At 33.3% G+C, this 17048-nt stretch overlaps 1 protein-coding gene across 1 annotated transcript; it reads right to left on the bottom strand.

Annotated features, from left to right (window-relative positions):
- Nucleotides 1–98: 98 nt before the first annotated feature.
- Nucleotides 99–16732, bottom strand: LOC141290641 (FYVE and coiled-coil domain-containing protein 1-like). The gene is made up of 11 exons (XM_073822748.1): nt 16676–16732; nt 14621–14730; nt 14102–14208; nt 11735–11860; nt 8636–8742; nt 5713–5856; nt 5414–5507; nt 2773–5259; nt 1222–1314; nt 503–621; nt 99–297 (listed from the first exon to the last, which is right to left on the bottom strand). The coding sequence occupies exons 2-11, from the start codon at nt 14679–14681 to the stop codon at nt 99–101; spliced, it is 3537 nt and encodes a 1178-aa protein (XP_073678849.1). The 5' UTR covers nt 14682–14730; nt 16676–16732.
- Nucleotides 16733–17048: the final 316 nt, after the last annotated feature.

The raw sequence follows: 17048 nt of genomic DNA, 5'->3' as shown, positions 1-17048 counted from the left end.
AACTGAATAAAGTTAAAACCTAACCTATAATCATGAAACACGCTAGCCAATTATAAACTGAAATAAAATACCCTTGTTTTTAGGCAAGCAAAAAGAAGTTAACCCTGAAGTGCAAAGCGACATACAAACCTAATAAGTTCAATGAGCCGTTCCTCCAGATTTACTTTGGTTTGGCCCAGATCCTCCAGCTCGGCAGACATGCGAAGATGCTGATTCTGAGCCTCTGTCAACACCTGATCCAATTTCTGCTTCAGTTCCTCCTTCTCTTTCTCTACCTCACTAAGAGCCTCTTTGGTACTAAGCGCAAGAGAACAAGAAAATAGATGTTCATAATAACGCATACAAATACATCCTAACCAATAATTGCTAAAACTGAATCTCATCCAGAGTCCACGAAATCCTTATGAAGATGCATTTGGAAATCCATTAGTGATGGCTTTTACACATGCAGATGCATTATCTGTGCCGCATTAACCCTTTTATTGTGTTTTTGAACGCTCACCTTGATACACTTCCTTGCAGTTGCTGCGTCTCACTCTCTCTCTCGCGCATCAGAGTCTCACAGTCGGTGATGTGAGAGTCCTTCTCCTCAATCAGACGAGAGTATTCAATATTTACTGCCTAAACACGCAAACAAACAGCCAAATGCAATGCACGAACACAATCTGTGCACAGAAACATCACACATTTGGATACACTGACAAATGCACTGTACAGTTATTTTGTCCAAGTTAAAAACGTAAATAAAAAAAAGCTTTAACAATGTGTTAACGTGAACAAAAATGTGCCATAAGTAATCTTTTTTAGCTATGGCAACGCTTACAAAAATCACGCTGCACAATTGGAGCAGCATTATTTTAGAAAATAATTACAGTGGCACTTGTACTCTAATTGACAAATATCTGCAGGTAACAGTCTGCACTGTTCCTAATTATAGACTAAATCAGAAGCAAATCATTCATCACTGTCTGGCAATTAACCCCAATCTCGTCTTCTGTTCCACTGTCTCGCGCAGCGGGTCTCCAGCGAATGAGAACAAAAGGAGCAGCGAGAGATCAGACATTCATCACCTACTAATATCAGTGTTATCAGCCAACAGAGATGAATATTAATCATTCGCATGCTGGTATGCAAAAGGTATCTGATGATCATGTAGATCACTGAAATGAAGGTATTAAAAGTGATGTTAATCTATCCTCCCCTGGCTCAACATTTACATACCTCTAACTCTGATGATTTGGTCTCCAGCTCAGATGTCTTCTTCAACTGTAAGTCTAGCTGAGTTTTCAAACCCTCAATCTCTTCAGCAAGGCTCTAGGTTAAAAAATAGCAATAATTATATCAAGAAATTATATATATAGTATTTAAAAAAAGCATTAAATAGTAACTATTTTACATTAAAAAAAAACACAATGGCTGTGATAGATGTATGTACTGTATGTTACATACAGTTGAGATCAAAAGTTTACATACACCTTGCAGAATCTTATTTATTTGACCGAAAAGAGAGGGATCATACAAAACGCATGCTATTTTTTATTCAGTACTGACCTGAATAAGATATTTCACATAAAAGACATTAACATATAGTCCACAAGAGAAAATAATAGTTCAATTTATAAAAATTACCTTGTTCAAAAGTTTACATATGCTCGATTCCTTACACTGTGTTGTTACCTGAATGATCCACAGCTGTTTTTTTTTTGTATGTTTTTTGTTAGTAATACTGAACAGTTAAAATCCTTCTTTGGTTTTTCAGTATTTTGTGTATTTGACCTCTTTACAACAATGTCTGTATGATTTTGAGATCCATCTTTTCGCATTGAGGACGACTGAGGGACTCATATGCAACTACTACAGAAAGTAATCACTAAAACGCTCACTGATGCTCTAGTAGAAAACATGATGCATTAAGACCCCGGGGGTGAAAACTTTTTCTATTTGAAGATCAGGATGAATTGAACTTATTTTGTCTTCTGGAAAACATGCAAGTATCTTCTGCAGCTTCTAAAGGGCAGTACTATATGACAAAATATAATATTTAGGCAAAAAAATGTACACATCTATATTCTAAGTTTTACTTAATGCATCGTTTTTCCTTATGAGGCATCAGTGAGCATTTGAACCTTCTGTAATAGCTGCATATGAGTCCGGTAGTTGTCCTCTGTGTGAAAAGATGGATCTCAAAATCATACAGTCATTGTTGGACTGTATGGACTGTAACACACAAAAATGCTGAAAACCAAGAATTTGAGGGACCTGAAGAACAGAACAGCGGGCAGTTCTGTTCAGGACAAACAAAGAACAAACTATCACTAAACAAACAAACAAAAAAGCTTTGGATCATTCAGGTAACAACACAGTATTGAGAATCAAGCATATGAATGGGGACATTTATAAATTCAACTATTGTTTTCTCTTGTGGACTATGTATGAATATCTTATGTGAAATATCTTACTCAGGTCAGTACTAAATAAAAACTAACATGCATTTTGTATGTTCCCTTTTATTTTGGTACAAATCTGCAAGATGTATGTATACTTTTGACATCAACTGTAAAATGTGCATTTTTTTTTAGGAAAGTTTGATACATTTGATGCATTTTTGCATTATGAATATTACCATAGAAACAAATTGTTTCAGAGAGCTTGTACAGAGTAGAGTTGTCAACTTGTAATTATAGTAATTCTACCATGACATGAACGCAGCGTAAGTATTTGACAGAATAGATTCAAAGTGATAATGATTGATAATTCTTGAACTCGTTTTACCTTTATCTGTTTTTTGAGAGTCATGCTCTCGGTGCTCATCTGAAATTTCACTGCGGTAATCTCTTCTCGAGCAGCGTCCCTTTCACCCTCAGTTTTGTCCAGCAACTCCTTTAGCTCCAGCATAGTTTCTGAAAGATTCTCCATCTGCTGGAGCTCTTCTCGCAGACTAGAGTTTTCTTGGTGAAGAGCCACCAAGCTGGCATTAAGCCGCTCCGTTTCCTTCACTCCCTGTTGTTGAAGCTCCTGGATTTGAGCAGCTTCAGCGGCCCATTGATTACGGGCTTCTTCCCGCTCTGCGGTGAGCTTGCAAATTGTCATTCCCAACTCTGCCATCTCTGTGTTTACCCGATGGAGACTATCTCGAGTCTCGGCATTCTCCAGAACCAACCTTTCATTCTGGGTCTTGAGCTCTGCAAGCTCCTCTTGGGCTGAAGTGAGCTCGGCAGATGTTTTCTTGCATGTGGACATCTCCTGATTCAGTTGCAAAGTTATGGCATCTACTCGTTCGCTAGACTGCAGCAGCTCCTTCACATGCAGTCGATTATGCTCCTCTGCCTGCTTCTTCAACTTCTCAGTTAAGGTTCGTAGTTCTGCACAGGAAGCCTCTGTGACTTCCAGCCTTGCCTGGGTTTTGTCCTTTTCCTCCACAGCACTGTGAAGTTTAGCCCTGAGATCAATCACCTCCTCTTGAAACCTAGAAACCTCTTTCACACTCAGTCCAAGTTGATCTTCTAGGAGAGTCACTTTTGAGGCCATCTCTTGGGTTTCTTTAGCATGGCATGAACTCTGCTCAAGTTGGACTCTTTCCGCAGTTGTCCTCTGGGTCTCAAGATTCTTAATCATCTCTGTTTGTTTAACAAAGGCTCTTTCTGCCTTGGACTTCTCCATCTCCAAATCCCTCTCCCGACCTTCAAGTTCTTCCACCCTTCCCTGGAGCTCCTCGCAGAGCCTCTCCCGATCCTCCAGTTGGGAATCCTTATCTTTAAGCTGGGCGGTCAAGTTTGCCTCATTGCATCTCGCAGCTCCAAGACTCTTCTCAAGTTCAGCAATCTGGCTGTTGATATTTCGTATCTCCTCTTGCATGGTTGTGAGAGATGCTTTAAGAGTGACCTGAACCTCCATGAGGTCCTTGTTCTCCAGTTTCAGTTGACGAACTGAACTTTCATATTCCTCCAACTGCATGTTGGCCTTATGCAGTTTTTCATCGAGACTTCTGTTCTCCTCTCTGAGCCGCTGCTCGCGTTCATCCACAGTCACTTTGGCATCATCAATTTGTGCTCGCAACTGCTTCTCCGAGGCCTTCAATCCAGCCAGCTCGCTCTCCAGGGAAGATTTGTTTTCAAGCAACTCCTTCTTGGTTTCTTCATTCTTGTTCACCATCTGGAGAAGTTTGCTGTTTTCCTCCATTAGATTGGCACAGCTGTCTTTGTATTCTCCAATTTTCTTGGTCTGCTCTTTGGCGTTGTTTTCCAATTCAGATATGGTTTCTTTCAGATGCTGGTTGTCGCTTTTAAGCTTCTCCAATTCCTTCTCCAAAAACTGGACTCTCTTGGTACTGGAGAGAAGATTGGACTCCTTAGCCTTCAGCTGTGTCCGAAATGTTTGCAACTGATCTTGCAGACCACTCATCTTCTTCTCAACCTCGTCTTTACCCTCTTGCATTTCCTTCTTTTCCACTTTGGCCTGCTTGTCCATAGATTCCAGAGAGTGCTGAAGATCTTGCAATTGCTTCTGCAAGTTGCTGGACTCTTTCTCTCGCACTGCAAGTGCCCCTTGAAGTTTGTCCATGACATTACGGTGCTCTTCTGCCCTTGTTTGTAGTTTTTCACCCTTCTCCATCCAAGCTGACATTTTCACCTCAGCCTCTTTGAGTGCTTCATCCTTCATTCTGACTTTCTCAGTTAGCTGTTCTGCCTGTCTCCTCCTTTCTTCTCCTTCTGACAGAGCTTCCATCCTTCCTTTCTCAGCCTCTTTCAATTCATTTAACAGCTCATGAATCTTCTGGGCAGAGTTGAAGTCACTGGCCGCTCTCTGGCCTTTCTCATCCAATACTCCATCTAGTCTTGCCATCAGCTCTTCATTTTTCCGCTCTGCTGCTGCCAACATGTCTTGGAGGTCCTTATAAGAGGTCCCTCTCATGGTCTCGCGTTCTCTCAAGACCTCCAGTTCACGAGATAGTGCTCTTTCGCTCTCAGCTAGCACTTCCAGGTTCCGCTGGAGCTCTTGATGGTTACCTTGGGCAGCTAGAGACACGTCCAGCTGCCTTTGGAGTTCTACCACAACCCTGCGGAGTTCACCTGCCTCACCGCCTAACTGCTGAACCTGGTTGAGAAGCTCTCTTTGCTTTAATTCAGACTGGTCCATCTCCAGACGGAGTTCGTCCATTGCACTGATGGAAGAATCATTTAGTCCACTACAGTTTTGCACAGACATGTCTGATAAAAGCCCAGGTCCAAAGTCTGGACTCCCAGGGAACTCATGGGCCTGCTGCAAGGTTTGACAGAAAGTTTGTGAAAGAGAATATACATAGAAAGACAGAAGAGATTCCTTTAAGTTAAAACTGTGCAGATTTGAAACAAACACTGCCATCTACTGGATGTAAAACAGTAGTGTAAGTGTCCATCTAAAGGTGTGCTGGTACCTGTGAGTATGTGCTGGCCAGACTGTTGATGCTGGAGCTACGACTTGGTGGTTTCCACATATGACTGGGTGAGCTAGTCATTCCCAGTGTCCTCCTGTGATGCATTTTTAAAATTAACTTAACTGAACATCAATCAGATTTTTCAAATGCATTCACACACACTACTACCAGTCTTGACAAGTGGACTGGCAAATGGACTATAAATTAATAGCATTACTCATGTGCCAATGTGTTTGTCTTAATCTATTTTTGATGTTCTAATTATATTATAAATTACAAAAATTACAGTCCACTCTTACCTTGCAAAAGTGGGCCATTCTGAATCAAGGTCATGACCCCTGGATGCCACATCAAACTGAACATCATTCAGCTCATAGAGGTAATTAATGATGTCCACACTGAGATGGGGTTTGAGAAATGGACTACGGGAATTATACCAGTCACTACAGAAAAAAAAAAAACAGTAAAAAAGGCATTGGAAAAGCTAGTCTAGTTCTTTAGAAAAAAAAAAAAATAAGGCGCTCCTAATCTTATTACATTCAGGGTTTCTGCAGGTTTTTATGAAGGTAAATGTAACACTTTTTAATACGTTTCCATATGTACTCGGTGTAAATGCTTAAAAGTTTGAAAATAAATATTCATTTCTTTAAGACCTTAAAAGGAAAAGCAAATTAAGACTTGTTTAAAACCCATTTAAAACCCACAGAAACAGTTTTTCAAAAGCATTTCAAAATGTATATTCATTAATGTAAGCACTTTTGGCTAATGTGACCTACAACAACCTCTTGCACAACAGTTTTAGCTTGCTAGATTTATGTACCTACATGCAAATACACACAGCATACAGAAAGATGGTCTGCAGTAAGATTTTATGTTTCAAAATCCATCTGGTGTCGTACGAACAATGTATGTACTTCAGCATTACCAGCATAGTACATACTTTAAGTGCATAGTAGACACATATGAACTGGGAAGCTTTTTTAATTTGCATTGTAATTTGCTATCATATAAGTTTGTATGTGTGTGTGTGTGTGTGTGTATATATATATATATATATATATATATATATATATATATATACACACACACATACACACACATACAATAGCAAATTACAATGTACACAATTGACGTGGGTTATCATTCTCATGTATTGACAAATTTTTTGACAATCGATCAGTGTTAAAAAAAAAGGAAGCTCATATTAAGCTCATAATCGCATGCATAGCAGAGACCCATTAACCTGGAGTAAAAAGTAATAGTGTTTCTTAAAACAAGGAAGCCAATTTCAAGAAGTAAAACTTTGTGAGGGAAGCACTCTCGGTATTGTTTTTACTGAATTAAGCTGTGTGTTGTAAAATACTGCTAATAGGAATGTGGAAATGGCAGCTTATGTACATGTCTTTGCCTTTTTTGGCTTAGATGGTGATCACGGAAATCGATGTAGATAATCATGCCTCTACGCTGATGGCACGACCCTAATTTAGGTGTAATTTCTCCATAATCACAGAAATTTGTGTTTTTGCTCATTTTTAACATACAAATGTTGAATTCCAAAGGTCATTTGATGAAATGATTAACCTTATTTCTATAAAAAATATTTTTTAAAAGATTAAATTAACTTTTTAAATGATTAATAAAGTAACATTAATAAAGTAACATATTTAATTGCAGTGCGCACATTGCAGAATATATACAAATTACATATACATATGTTTTTCTTGATTTCATAATGCAAATTTCTTAAGCATTTTAGGTGGCTACTTTTAAAATTGCGGTATTAGTAGATTTTTATTACATTTATTTAAATTCTGTAAAACTTTTGTAAATCATTACTATATATTCATATTTGTCATACACCATACAAGTTTATTTTCATAATCGTAACTATTATTATTGGATTTATATTTCAAATGTCCATATTGTATAAAATACTTGACAAAAATGTGGAAACATTTGGATTTTTAAATCCAATTTTTAAATTAAGTTTCTAATGCTCACAAAGGCTTCAAATATTGGATCATAAATGCAATACAAAGTAATATTGTGAAATATTATTACAATTTGAAATAGCGGTTTTCTATTTGAATATATTTTAAAATGTAATTTATTCCTGTAATGCAAAGCTAAATTTTCAGCATCATTACTCCAGTCTTCCACTCAACTTTGCTACTTTTTGTCAGGATTCTTTGATGAATTATAAAGTTTAAAAAACATAACCTATTTGAAATAGAATCTTCTGTAACATTACAAATGTTTTTTGTCACTTTTGATCACTTTAATGCATAAGTGCTGAATAAATGCATTAATTTCTATTAAAAAAAAAACACATATATAACCCAAACATTTCAATGGCTTCTGCATAATTAAGCAACACAACTGTTTTCAACATTGATAATAATAAGAAATGTTGCTTGAAATTATTTCTGAAGGACCATGTGACACTGAAGTCTAGAGTAACGATGCTGGAAATTCAGCTTTGCATCACAAAAATAAATAAAATTTTAAAATACATTACAACAGAAATCATTTTTTTCAAATTGTAATATTATTTTAAAATATTACTGTTTTTACTATATTTTGAGCGCATAAATGTAGCCTTGACTTTATCAAAAATTAAAATCATAATGATTTCAGACTTTACCAAAAGCACTGTATTATTATAAAATCTATAATATATGTGACCCTGAACCACAAAACCAGTCATAAGGGTCAATTTGTGATGATATTTAGCAGCATTTGAAAGTTGAATAAATAAGCTTTCCATTGGTTTATAGTTTGTTAGAATAGGACAATATTTGATCGACATACAACTATTCAAAAATCTAGAATCTGAGGGTGCGAAAACATCCCAAATATTGAGAAAATCGCCTTTAAAGTTGTCAAAATGAAGTTCTTAGCAATGCATATTACTAATCAAAAACTGGGTTTTGATATATTTACAGTAGAAAATTTACAAAATATTATCATGGAACATCGATAAAACAGAAAAATCGATAGTTTTGACCCAATGTATTGGTGGCTATTATGGGTCACATATATTAATATTTTTCACAAACAATATCAATATTGTTCTTTCGAATAATATCAAAAGAACAACATTTTTCATGTAATATTTGGAACTCAAATAATCAAAGGACTGTCTAAGGGTCTAAATACTAAATTCCATGTTTATGAAGAAAGATGAGAGCCATGACAGGTGAGGCGACAGTGAAGTGTTACCTGGTGACCCTGTGGTTCATGAGGCACTGCTGGAGTGTGTCAGCCAGCCGCTGATGCACGAGCGAGTAACGGATAAATGCTCTGCCTTTACCCAGAGACGTCTTCAGCTAAGATAAAGAAAAAGAACAAAGCTTTCACTGACACTCAAGTATGTACAGTGACACTACTAAAATATTAAAAGATGCCAAGGTGTTGCAAGTGGCTGCTAGGATGTTTTGGGTGGATGCTTAATATTTATGGCAAAGGACTTTTTAATACTATAATTAATGCTCGACAGGATTTTCATTCTTTTAAATTGATTGATGTTTGACTTTTTCTGTGTGGCATATTTAAATACCCATATTTAGACATGCCCACACACAGAGACTATAACAAGTAACTTGGTTAAAGCTGAATAATTTAGCCACTGTTACAAATTCCCAGAATTCAGCCTATATGCCACCGAAACCACACCACAAGAGAAGGAAGCTGCTCACCGCTGTATGGGTGTCAAGACAATACAAAAACAAATCTGACTGCGGACAATATCAAATAGTGGACATGTGGAAGTGGTCCTTTTAAATAAAGAACATGGCATTTAAATTCAGCGTATCATGTGGGTAACAGGGAACAACCTAATCAATGGCATCTAAAGTGTCTTGTATTTCTAGTGAGAAAACGGAACTGTACAAATCCGATAGGAACGCTTGTTTGAACAAAAGGTGTGTGTCTATGGACATATTTTGGTAAGAGGTGTAAGAGATGTTTTGGTTAGAGTTATCTTAGTAAGAGAATAAAAAAGAGGTAGTTAACATGGACATGTACCACTTTCATGCATATGCAAGCAAAAGAATAATGAATATAAACAATAAATGATGACCAGAATTATATATGAATGATAAAATAGTAGAAGTATAAGTTTTTAAGTTTTGCTATTTAGTTAATTTTAATGATACGTGAATGTGAATATTTATTATGTTTATGTATTTGCATTAATTTGTAATGTTGGTAATAAGGTTCCTTAGTTAACATTAGTTAACCACATTAGTTAACATGAACTAATAATGAACTGCACTTATACAGCATTTAATAAACTTTGTTAATGTTAATTTCAACATTTACTAATACATTATTAAAATCTTGGTAACATTAGTTAATGCAGCATGAACTAACATGAACAAACAATGAACAACTGTATTTCCGTAAACTAACGTTAATGAAGATTAGTAAATACAGTAACAAATGTATTGCTCATGGTTAGTTCATGTTAGTTAGTACATTAACTAATGTTTAACTAATGAACCTTATTGTAAAGTGTTACCGTAATGTTTTTATTGTTAATGTTGTTTTTACTATGTGACATGCTTGGAGAAGCTACTTTTCAAGGTTTTTAAATGTTTATTATTAGCAATATTATTATTTATTATATTACATTATAAATTGTATTTATATTTATGAATTCTTATTAATAAATCTTATTATATTATCATTATTTTACATTATATGTTATATTCATATTATATATTCCTATTTTCATACACCTAAATTATGCTATTGTTTTTGTTATTATTATGAATAATTGTTATTATTAATAGTATATTATATTACACTATAAATTGGCATTTACATTTAGGAATTATTATTAATAAATATTATATTATCATTATTATTTCATTATGTCAAATGTCCATATTATACAGTAATATTAATTCATATTATATATTCCTATTTTCATATACCTAAATTATGTTATTGTTGTTATTATTAATAATAATTATGAATAATATTATTATTATTATATTACATTATAAATTGGTATTTAGATTTTTGAATTATTATTAATAAATATTATAATATTATCATAAATATTTCAATATTTAAAATATTCATATTATACAGTAATATAATATTCATATTATACATTTCTATTTTCATACACCTACATTATGGTATTATTATTATTATTATTATTATTATTAATAATAATAATAATAAGTATTACTATTAAATAGTATTACTATATTACATTATAATTTATATTATGTATTTACAAATATGAATTATTATTAATAATTATTATTATATTATCATAATTATTTCAATAATATTTGAAATGTTCCTATTATACAGTTATATAATATTCATATTATACATTTCTATTTTTATACACCTACATTACGTTATTATTATTATTATTATTAAATAGCATTAATATATTACATTAGAAATTAGAAATTAGAATAGAATTTACATTTATGAATTATTATTAATAAATATTATAATATAATAATTTCATATTATATATTATTATTGTTATTATTAACATTATTATTATATTACTCTATAGATTGGTATTTACACTTATGAATTATTATTAATAAATATTATTATATTATCATTATTTAATTGATATGTTAATAATATGTCCATATTATACAGTAATATAAAATTCATATTATATTTTCATATTTCATACACCTAAATTATGTTATTTCTTTATTATTAACAACAATAATTATTAACCATTATTATTATTATTATTATTATTATAATATCACATTATAAATTGGTATTTAAATGTATTAATATTATTATATTATCATAATTATTTCAATAATATTTCAAATACTCTTAATATACAGTAATATAAAATTCATATTATACATTTCTATTTTCATACACGTACATTATGGCATTATTATATAAATGAATAATAAGTATTATTATTATTAAATAGTATTACTATATTACATTATACATTATATTATTTATTTACATTTATGAATTATTAAGAAATATTATAATTGTATTATTTCATTAACATATGAAATATCCAAATTATACAGTAATATAATGTAGTATAGTATATTATATATAATAAAGTACTTTTTTTATGTTTTATATATTCCTATTTTCATACACCTACATTATGTTATATTGTTAATAATAATAATAATAATAATAATAATAATAATAAACCTATTTAGTTCTAATAAAAAATTAAGGGGTGAGTTAGACATTTAAAATGTTGTTTAAAAGGTTTTAGATGTGATATTTAGCATGTCACACAGGACAATACTCCTCAGATGCATACTAGAAGTGAACGAGACAGATGTTTACCTCTGGAATTGATTTAACAAAGCGGATTCCATCATTTGCTCCTTTGATTTTGGCTAGGCAGTCGCAGAAATATTCCCAGTAGTCCTTCCTGGATCCCAGAAATGTTGTTTTCTCCTTCTGGTCGAACTGAGCAACATAACAATAACATAACACTTCAGATAAATTACTGGGAAACATCTTAAAAATGGACTCAAAGTTTAAATGGTAAAGTTTCCAGTCCTTTGGGGACAGCATGAGATCTCATCGTGCACGATTAGGGATTTTGAGTGCATCCATATGGCCTGCTTCACACTTGGTATTAGCATTCGCCGCGGGCGATCAGATCCCAAGTGGTCGGCAAAAACAACTGTCATTTACACCTGATATTAACATGCATCTCCTGTGATTAATCAAAGCAAGGGTTTCCCATTATGTGACTAAACACATCAGTCTTTCACTGCATGTTGATAATACGTGAAAATTAAAGCAGAAGAAATACAAGTAAACCACTTTTGCTGCCAAATCTCAGTGGAAAAATGTCACTTCAATGATTCGTAACAGGTTTATGAAGGTAAATGTAAGACTTTAGGACCTTTGTAGAATCAAGTAAAGAAATTTTAAGAAATCAATTAAAGGGAACATAATATGTGACCCTGGACCACAAAACCAGTCTTAAGTAGAAAAATACATTGTATGGGTCAAATTTATCACATTTTCTTTTATACTAAAAATCATTCGGATATTAACATCATGTTACATGAAGATATTTTATAAATTTCCTACCATAATTATCAAAACTCAATTTTGATTAGTAATATGCATTGCTAAGAACTTCATTTGGACAGCTTCAAAGACGATTTTCTTAATATTTAGATTTTTTTTTGCACTCTCAGATTCTAGATTTTCAAATAGTTGTATCTCAGCCAAATATTGTCCTAACAAACCATACATCAATGGAAATCTTATTGATTCAGCTTTCAGATTATGTATAAATCTCCATTTCAACAAACTGACCCTTATGACTGGTTTTGTGGTCCAGGGTCACATATGTTCTTAAAATGTACACTGCCAGTCAAAAGTTTTTGAACAGTAAGGTTTTTTTTTTTTAAAGGTTCTTCTGCTCAGCCAGCCTGCATTTATTTAATCCAAAGTACAACAAAAAACGTAAAATTTCGAAATATTTTTACGATTTAAAATAACAGCTTTCTGTTTGAATATATTTTAAAATGTAATTTATTCCTGTGATTTCAAAGCTGATTTTTTAGTATCATTACTCCAGTCACATGATCCTTCAGAAACCATTCTAATATTCTGATTTGCTGCTCAAAAATGTATTAATATTATTATTATTATGTTGAAAACAGCAGAGTAGTTTTTTTTTTTGTTGTTGTTGTTAAAAAGACAGTTCAGAAGAACAGCATTTATTTAAAATTTTAATCTTTTGTAATTATAAATGTCTTTAAAATCACTTTTGATCAATTTAAAGCATCCTTGCTAAATAAAAATACACTTCTTTCCCCAAAAAACTCCAAGCTTTTGAATGGTATAGCATATAATGTTACAAAAGCTTTTAATTTCAGATAAATACTGATCTTTGGAGCTTTCTATTTATCAAAGAATCCTAAAACAAGGTACTCAACTGTTTTAAATACTGATAATAATAATAATAATAATAAATGCTTCTTGAAAAGCAATTCAATATATTAGAAAGGTTGCTGAAGGATCATGTGACAATGAAGACTGGAGTAATAATGCTAAAAAATTGCTTTGATTACAAAAATAAACTATATTTTAAAATATATTCAAATAGAAAGCAGTTATTTTAAATAGTAAAACTATTTCACAATATTACTGCTTTTGCTGAATTTCGGAATTAAATAAATGCTGGCTTGGTGAGTAGAAGAGATGTCTTTAAAAAACATTAAAAATCATTATAAACTTTTGACTGGTAGTGTAAATGTCTACGACTGAAACACAACTTCCAACCAATCTCCATAACTTTTTAATTAATTTTACCAAAAAAAGGCTTAAGGCTTGAGTAGTTCTTCTAAACTTACTTAAGGCTCAGTTTTAGATTTGCATCTCAATTAAATGTTTCTTGACTTAAGGATGTTTAGATATTTGTCTTGGAAAACAAAATTACTGAGAGAGATATTATTATCTCCCAATGCGTACAACATTTAATTTTCTGACTTAGAACCATTTTAAGGCCTTATTTTGTGAAGCATTTCTAAACTTTTTTTTCTTTTAAACCCACACATCACAGTAAAGTTTAAAATCCTTGTTTTAGCTCAACGGTTGATCGGCATATGCATACTAATTTGATCAATCTCACAAGACGTTTGGGAGCCCATTTATGACTTTTTTCGGTGTCTATGTGTCTCTAACCTGAAGCAGGTACTCCAGTTTGTAGGAGAACTTGTGCAGGTTGGAGCTGTCATCTGTAATGGGCTCGCCGTTCTCCTTATACTCCTTTGTCAGTTCTGATACAGCATCTGTAAGAAAAGACCATCAGAATTGGCAAATAAGACAATCAAAGATATGTAAATGCACATTTTAACAATTACAGATCAAAGCACTGTAATTAACAATAATCACAGACAACAAAACCTCAATTTCATAGTCAATTTTCAAAGCATTAACAAGTGTTTTTTTCTCCTTCTTTAGCCCATTTGGGTTATATTTACTCTACGTGCCTTTCATCCACCTCAGGAACTGAAACGGCGCACATGAGGGATGAACTCTGTCACGCAGGTCTCTTTCGTTTTGCATTACTCTTTCCCCCATTTTGAAAGCCAGCTCCCTGCGAATGCCAATTGCACGTGCTCCGCTGTCGACCAGTGTGTCTCTTTTTACTCTCTAAACAATAGCTTTGCCCCTCTCATGAGGGCCAAAATACATCCGTACCGTGCAGATCTCTGATAATCCGTTGGATCTGACCCTCCACGACTGCAGCACCAGCGGCCATGGTCTGACTAGCTTCCTGCCAACGGGGTCAAGAGGTCATCTGTAGTCTGCTGAGTGAAAGATCAGTGACAATATTATATATGTATAGAGATATTGTCTTAATAATGGATTTGTTTCTTACAAACACACAGCTTTTTGTTTCACATCATGTTAATTGACGAACTGGAGTCATGTGGATTACTTGTGGATTATTGTGATGCTTTTATCAGCTCTTTGGACTCTCATTCTGACGGCACCCATTTGGGTGAACTACTCCTTTAAGTCAAACATCACTATTAGTGATTATAATAAGTCTGATTGTACATTATAGCCCAGTTTCACAGACGAAGCTTAAACCTAGTCCCAGACTAAATGTAAATCTGAGCTGTTTCAACTGAAAGAAACTTGCACTAGTTAGTCTCGAAATATGTCAGTGCTCTTGCTTTGTCTTAAGATGCACACCAGTGATGTTTTTACTAAGGCATGTTTATAAAAATTCCTTTAATGTCCTAATCGAACTATGGCCTAATCCTGGTTTAGTCTAAGCCCTGTCTGTGAAACCAACCCATAATGTTTTAAATGTTCTGGATTAGCATTTCAACGCATGAATGATTAATTATCAGTGTAGTACAGATTAATAATATTGCAGATTATATTGGTTATCGACTATAATATGGGTCATTGCTTGAATTGTGACCCTGGACCACAAAAGCCAAAAAAATACACTGTATGGGTCAAAATGATCAAACATATATAAATAAATAAAAATTATGCCAAAAATCATTTGGATATTAAGTAAAGATTGTGTTCCGTGAAGATATTTTGTAAATTTCCTACCATTAATATATCAAAACATAAGTTTTTATTGGTAATATGCATTGCAAGAACTTAATTTGGACAGGTTTAAAGGTGATTTTCGCAATATTTCGATTTTTTCGCACTCTCAGATTACAGATTTTCAAATAGATGCATCTCGATTAAATACTGTCCTATCCTCACAAACCATACATCAATGGAAAGCTTATTTTTTCAGCTTTCAGATAATTTATAAACCTCAATCTTAAAAAAATGCACCCTTATGACTGGTTTTCTGGTCCAGGGTCACAAATAAGGATCCCAGTATTGCCTTCTGTTGACAAACAAAGCTTTAGCATACACATAATAATAGTTAAAACCAAAATGTCTATTTTCTCATTAAATGATAGCAATGACAGCAGAACAAAAACTACAATGAACGTTTAAATACAGCTGGCCTGAAGATCTGTAGTAAACTGGGCATCTGTTAAAGCCGAGATGCAATATCTGGTGATAAAGGATATGAAGAAACTACTAAAATGGTACCAATTGCAAGCTAAATATCATTTTAAACATGATATGACCTACTTCTCTAATTTATTTTAACAGCTGGTTTAGTGACGATTCTGAGGAACACAAATACTAAGAACAATAACAGAAACTTTCCAGACGGTTTTATTTTTATATATAACGTACTAACATAGATTGCATGATTGTATGTCCTACCAAGAATTATAAATATCAAGTTGCACAATTGTCACACATGACATCTGAACCCTCAGAGTGGAAAAGATGAAAGACCTTTGGGAGAAACAATAATGCGCATATTTACTGTAGTGTAGTGCGCACAACAGTAAAAACAGCTGTTTCTAAAATGTAAACAAACATCATTGTCCGCGTCCTTCGCGCTTTCCTTTGACTTTCACTGTAAAGTTTGAATTCAAACGAAAAGGAACGAGTTCTTTGGAACGGCGTCTATTGTTGCCATAGAAGCTGGGTTAAAAAAAAAAAAGAAAGAAATAAAGAACAGAAGTTCAACTATATAAAAGTTGAGTCAAGAATTCTCAGGGTAAACAGACAGTCACGCGCAGAATGACATGTCAGAATGGTTATTCCGGATAAACGAGCTTTTTGACTTAGGTTAGCACGTTTGTATTACAGCTGGACGTTTGTTAAATGTGTGATAAATGTTATGAAAGTGAAAAAAGGAAGCTGACATACTTGAGCTTTTGTAGGATCCGAGAATGTCCACTTTTAGTTTACATGGTCACAACCAAGCCCTATCCTTGATTGACAGAAATTTCCGCCATAGACGGCGGGCTTCAGAGACAAAGTAATTTTTATTGGACAGCGAAAAATAGCCCCGCCTTAAGTTTGGTTGCGTGAACAAGAGCAGTTCATTGTAGATGCGAGTGTTTGAAATAAAAGTTAAAAAAGAGCAATTCATGATGAAATTATATGTATAAATATACATAACGGAATTTGCAATATGTTAATTATTTTACCAAAATAAGAGGGATCATATAAACTGCATGTTATTTTGTATTTAGCTCTGACCTGAATAAGATATTTCAAATAAAAGACGTTTACATAT

This window comes from Garra rufa, chromosome 18, assembly GCF_049309525.1.
Source record: "Garra rufa chromosome 18, GarRuf1.0, whole genome shotgun sequence".
Taxonomy (NCBI): Eukaryota; Metazoa; Chordata; class Actinopteri; order Cypriniformes; family Cyprinidae; genus Garra; species Garra rufa.
Note: the sequence above shows the minus strand (reverse complement) of the source record. Positions and strands in the feature narration are given on the sequence as shown.